The sequence below is a fragment of the Terrapene carolina genome, unplaced genomic scaffold (assembly GCF_002925995.2).
Source record: "Terrapene carolina triunguis isolate 2854851 unplaced genomic scaffold, T_m_triunguis-2.0 Scaffold23, whole genome shotgun sequence".
In the NCBI taxonomy this organism is placed as follows: domain Eukaryota; kingdom Metazoa; phylum Chordata; order Testudines; family Emydidae; genus Terrapene; species Terrapene triunguis.
This window is the reverse complement of record NW_020664374.1, coordinates 2762974-2769306: the sequence shown is the minus strand read 5'-3', so window position 1 is coordinate 2769306 and position 6333 is coordinate 2762974. Positions and strand designations below refer to the sequence as shown.

The following is a 6333-nucleotide window of genomic DNA, read 5'->3' as shown; positions in this document are numbered from 1 at the left end:
GTCTACACAGCTATGAAACTGCCCTGCAGCCTGAGCCCCGCAAGCTGGCTGGCACAGGCAAGCCGTGCGTTTTTCTTTGCTGTGTTTTTAGGTCAGCATGACACCCTAATACAGCTTTGTCCTGCACTAATATAAGGCTTTCAAACAGAAACCACACCTCCCCCATAACTAATCTGAAATGCTGTTTCATTCACTTTTTATTTCCTCCTCTCAATCTTAGCAAATTGCAATAGCAAGGGAAGGAGATTTGCTGACCAAGGAACGCCTCTGCTGTGGCCTATCCATGTTTGAGGTCATCTTGACCAGGATTCGGACCTTCCTAGATGACCCAATCTGGCGTGGCCCCCTTCCCAGCAATGGTGTGATGCATGTGGATGAATGTGTGGAATTTCACCGTCTCTGGAGCGCGATGCAGTTTGTGTACTGCATTCCTGTGGGAACACACGAGTTTACTGTGGAGTATGTATCGTAGGCTGCCAATTATGCACTTGTTTGCAACAGTACTTTATTGTATTTCCCAGCTAGAAGTGGGGATACAAAACGTAATGCTGGTGTTCATATTTCTGAGATAGCTCAGTGAGGCAAGCACAGAACAAAGAACAAGGGACTGAGGGGGCCTGTTAGCACAGGAACACAGATATTAATTGGATCTTTTAAAAATCATGTCTTTTAAATACGTTGGTACATAATAAAAGGTCCCATAAGAAAGAGATCCTAGCGTACACCTCTCAACACCAGTGATGCTTACCCCACTACAGTTGCTGAATTTAAGTAAAATAACTTTTATAAGTAATTTATCCGGTACTTGCTTATTTCTGTGCGTTAGCAGCAGGAATGAGCATTCAGAAGTTAGTGTCCTGCAATCTTCAGTTCTTTAGTTTTTAGCATTATGTTTGTCAGTTTTCGGAAGGAAAGATTGAACTATCATTTGCCTGTCACTGGCCAGTTGTTGATGGGAAGTCTTAGGACATTGCGTCCCTTAATCCACAAAGACCAAATAAATGTGATGGTGTGGCACGGTCAGTTTGTTCTATTGGTTAATGTGACAGTAGCACTGCTGCAGAGTAATGGGGAGCAAATATTTTTGGAAGAACTTAAAATTGGATACAGATTTTTAGCATTTCTAGTGCTTGATGTTTCTAAATATTGTTAATTTAATAGAAAATTATCCTAAAAGACAGGGTTTTAAACCTCAGCCTGGAAAACATCTTACTCATAGTTTTTTAGACTCCTATTTTTTGAAGAGAAAATGTCGGATGACTCAGTATTTCATGCTAACTGGTTCTTAGGCGTTTTAGGTGAAATATACAATTTTCATAGACTTTGTACTCTATTACAGACAGTGCTTTGGAGATGGGCTGCACTGGGCTGGCTGTATGATCATTGTGCTTTTGGGACAGCAGCGTCGCTTTGATGTGTTGGATTTCTGCTACCATTTACTGAAAGTACAAAAGCATGATGGCAAAGATGAGGTCATCAAGAATGTGGTATGTTGAAAACATTGGGTTTGTACTCATCGCAATGACTTGTATGAAAAAACTGGAATTATTTGCATGGGGCTGCATGGTATCTGTAACCATCACTGTATAAAGTGGAGTCAAAGCCCAAGATTATGCAGTAAAGCATTTGCTAGTAGCACCCTATGTTAGGGTTGGGATTTTAATTGAGCCAACCTTTACCTTTCATTGTGACATGGGTTTTCTTACACTTAATGAAACAGATGGGGCCATCTAGATGCACATACGTACCTTTAGAACAGGGCTAGTCCTACTGAAGTTCTAATCCCCATGTAAGGCCTATTTCTGGAATTCTGATAAGCAAAGTAGATCTTTAAAAACAAAATTTTAAGTGGACTTTTGCATCTACCACTGGTTGGGAAACATTCATAACTTATCCAGATCACACCCCACCCCACCATTGGGGCAGACTTGAGAGAGTTGGCACTGTTTCCTCTTTCCATTACAGACGGTGGCCATACTGGGTCAGACCACTGGTCCATCCAGCCCCCAGTATCCTTCTTTTGACAGTGGCCAATGCCAGGTGCCCCAGAGGGGATGAACAGAACTCAGTAATCATTCAGTGATGCATCCCGTCGCCCATTCCAAGCTTCTGGCAAACAGAGGCTAGGGACACCATCCCTGCCAATCCTGGCTAATAGCCATTGATGGACCTATTCTCCATGAACTTATCTAGTTCTTTTTTAAACCCTTTTATAGTCTTGGCCTTCACAACATCCTCTGGCAAAGAGTTCCAGATGTTGACTGTGCGTTGTGTGAAGAAATACTTCCGTTTGTTTGTTTGAAATCTGCTGCCTATTAATTTAGTGATCCCTAGTTTTTATTATGAGGAGTAAATAACACTTCCTTATTTAATTTCTCCACATCAGTCATGATTTTATGGACCAATATCATATCCCCCCCCCTTAGTCATCTCTTTTCCAAGCTGAAAAGTCCCAGTCTTATTAATCTCTCCTCATATGGAAGCTGTCTCTTTTCTGTGCTTTTTCCAGTTCCAATATATCATTTTTGAGATGGGGCAACCCAATCTGCACGCAGTATTCAAGATGTGGGCGAACCATGGATTTATAGAGAGGCAATATGATATTTTCTGTCTTATTATCTATCACTTTCTTAATGATTCCCAACATTCTGTTCGCTTTTTGGACTGCCGCTGCACATTGCTTGGATGTTTTCAGAGAACTATCCACAATGACTCCACGAGCTCTTTCTTGTGTGGTAACAGCTAATTGAGACCCCATTGTTTTATATATAGTTGGGATTATGTTTTCCAATGTGCATTACTTTGCATTTATCAACACAGAATTTCATATGCCATTTTGTTGCCCAGTCACCCAGTTTTGTGAGATCCCTTTGTAATTCTTTGCAGTCTGCAGTGGACTTATCTATCTTGAATAGTTTTGAATCATCAGCAAATTTCGCCACCTCATTGTTTACCCCTTTTTCCAGATCATTTATGACTATGTTGAATAGCACAGGTCCCAGTACAGACCCCTGGGAGACACCACTATTTACCTCTCTCCATTCTGAAACTGACCATTTATTCCTACCCTTTGTTTTCTATCTTTTAACCAGTTACTGATCCAGGAGAGGACCTTCCCTCTTATCCCATGACAGCTTACTTTGCTTAGGAGCCTTTGGTGAGGGACCTTGTCAAAGGCTTCCTGAAAATCTAAGTACACTATATCCACTGGATCACCCTTGTCCACCTGCTTGTTGATCCCCCTCAAAGAATTTTAGATTGGTGAGGCATGATTTCCCTTTACAAAAACCATGTTGACTCTTTCTCAACAAATTGTATTCATCTATGTGTGACAATTCTGTTCTTTACTCTAGTTTCAACCAATTTGCCCGGTACTGAAGTTAGGCTTATTGGCCTGTAATTGTCAGGCTCACCTGTGAGCCTTTAATTAAAATTGGCATCACATTAGTTATCCTACAATCATCTGGTACAGAAGCTGATTTACATAACTCTTGGGTGAATACTATCTGGTTCTGGTGACATATTACTCTTTAATTTATCAATTTGTTCCAAAACTTCTCTAATGACACCTCAGTCTGGGACAGTTCCTCAGATTTGTCACCTAAAAAGAATGGCTCAGGTTTGGGAATCTCCCTCACATCCTCAGCCATGAAGACTGATACAAAGAATTCATTTAGTTTCTCCACAATGGCCTTATCCTCTTTGAGTGCTCCTTCAGCATCTTGATCACCCAGTGGCCCCACTGGTTGTTTAGCAGGCTTCCGGCTTCTGATGTACTTAAAAAAATTTTTGCTGTTACATTGAGTCTTTGGCTAGCAGTTCTTCAAATTCTTTTTTGGCCTTCCTAATTATATTTTTACATTTTACATTTGCCAGAGTTTATGCTCTGTTCTATTTTCCTCAATAGGATTTAACTTCCACTTTTTAAAGGATACCTTTTTGCCTCCAGCTGCTTCCTTTACTTTGTTGTTTAGCCATGGTGGCACTTTGTTGGTCCTCTGTTTTTTAATTTGGGGGTATACATTTAATTTGAGCCTCTATTATGGTGTCTTTAAAAAGTTTCCTTGCAGGGATTTCACTTTTTGTGCTGTACCTTTTAATTTCTGTTTAACGTCCTCAGTTTTGTGTAGTTCCCCTTTCTGAAATTAAAAGCTACCATAGTAGGCTGCTGTGGTGTCTCCCCCTCCACGCCCCCCAGGGATGTTAAATTTTATTAGATTATGGTCACTATTACTAAGCAGTTCAGCTATATTCACCTCTTGGACCAGATCCTGTGCTCCACATAGGACTAAATCAAGAATTGCCTCTCCTCTTGTGGTTCCAGGACTAGCTGCTCTAAGAAGCAGTCATTTAAGATGTCAAGAAACTTTGTCTCATACTTATCGCCAGAGTCAACCAGACTGGTTCATGAGGTGCTGAATTGGCAGAAGACTGCTGGGTTGAGGCAGTTGCTCTCAGTGGTTTTATCAAAGGCTGGTTCTGATTTTAATCTCAAAACTTCTTTTCTGAATGTATGTTTTTGACGTTGCAGCCTTTGAAGAAAATGGTTGAGAGAATTCGCAAATTCCAGATCCTGAACAATGAGATAATTACTATTTTGGACAAGTATATGAAGTCTGGTGATGGAGAAGGTACACCAGTGGAACATGTGCGCTGCTTCCAGCCCCCTATCCATCAGTCTCTAGCCAGCAACTAAGTGTGGAGAAACAGCCTTGCTTTTTACTTTAGTGGCAGTACTTTTGGACCTAGTTAAGCTATAAGCTTAAGAGGAGAAAAACCCTTGTAAGGAATATACCCTAATCTGTATTTCAGTATTTCCTGTGCCTTTTGAATGGTGGTGCTTTGTCATTTTCAGTCTCCAAGCACAATAATGGTATACAGTCCATACTTATTTTTCTAGACTAAAATTTTATATACTTTGATAAAAAGCCTGCAATGTAAAAAAAAAAAAAAAGAAAAAAAAAAAAAGGCTTATTGTCTTACAAACCCCTCTATATCCCTCACCTGATGTGATCATTTTAGACTGGATTGATTCAAATTGTTTTTCCCTCATCTCTCAAAATATTAGTCATGGTGGTTAAAAAAAACGAGTTTGTTTTTTTTGTAGAAACATTTAAAAGAAAATTCATTGTAATTGTTTATGTATTAGAAAAGCATTAATTGCTTGCTTACTCTTTATAAAAAGAAGGTTCCTGCTGGTGCTTTGTGAATAATTTTTTTAATCAGTTTGATTTTTTTCCCTAGCAAAATTAAATTGCATTGTGTGATTAGTGATTATGGAAATAAAGGCATTAATTAAAATTCTCACTTTTTAGGCAATGATTCTTTGGAGGTGGTTTACACTCAAAACTTTTACAAGAATCAGTTTAATGCAGTAGCACAGTGGGGGGTCTGTTCACTCTTCCTTTTGAAAACTTATCATACAGAACTCATTTTCTAGTTTGAGGTTATTAAAAATCAAAAAGTCTTCTTTCCAAGTTAAGCAATCCCTGTTTAAAATAATCTTTTGAAAGGGATCCTTCCATACACTGAACTGTTGTAGCCTATATCACCATACTTATTATTAATGATAATAATCATTACTGTAGGGGAGAATATTTAAATTATATTATGTGACTCCCCTGCCTTAGTAAAAGTTTGTAAAACTTCTTTGGCAACTGTACAATCTGAATTAAAGCAACATGATTAGGCACACCTGGAAAGTGTTTAAGACCTGTTGCCGTCTGACTGGTGAACAGTACAGGACTTACCTGGTGTTATGTCTTTGTCACATTGTACAGTCTCCACAAATACTCTTCCAACAGCTGTAACAGCATGTAAGATGTTCCTAGAGTGGGCATGAATGGCTAATTATCTATGTCTTGGATAGAGGTTACATCTGCAAATGATATTGAAGCTGCTCTTTCTACCCAGTATGCTATACGAACATCTTCTGAGGATACAACCCTTTAACCCAATGATGGAGGAGAGCAAAACAAAGGGACAAAGTCAAATTCTAGTGCATCCTCTCCCTGCACAGCATGACCTATGCCCCTGCTCTCAAGTCCTGACTCTTTTGAAAAGCTGGGAGCCAGAAGGAATGAGTCCAGAAATGTGTGGAAGTGATAGTCAGCTAGGCAGGGGGATGAGGCTAGTAGTTAAGAAGACATTGAGACAGTCTTAAATAGCTGTAGGAGAAAATTTTTCTTGTGGGAACAGAAACTAGAATGAAAGAGAAGAATAAGCTAGTTTTTAGTAATTCTGTGCAGAAAAGAGGATGGGGGCAGTTTAAGGGCTGGTTACCCACAAACTTGGGTAAAATGTCAAAAGCACCTTAAGCTCAATCTTCAAAAT

The 6333-nt window shown here is 39.5% G+C and overlaps 1 protein-coding gene across 4 annotated transcripts in view; it reads left to right on the top strand.

The window, feature by feature from the left end:
* The window catches only part of LOC112110524 (cytoplasmic FMR1-interacting protein 1), a 119304-nt gene extending 114006 nt beyond the window's left edge, over positions 1-5298 (top strand). For all 4 annotated transcript variants that reach the window (XM_024205569.2, XM_024205568.2, XM_024205570.1 and 1 more), the window contains 3 exons: positions 221-459; positions 1340-1487; positions 4532-5298. In XM_024205569.2, coding sequence (XP_024061337.1) covers positions 221-459; positions 1340-1487; positions 4532-4696 — 552 coding nt within the window. In that variant the 3' untranslated portion in view covers positions 4697-5298. The remainder of the gene's footprint in view (positions 1-220; positions 460-1339; positions 1488-4531) is intronic.
* Positions 5299-6333: the final 1035 nt, after the last annotated feature.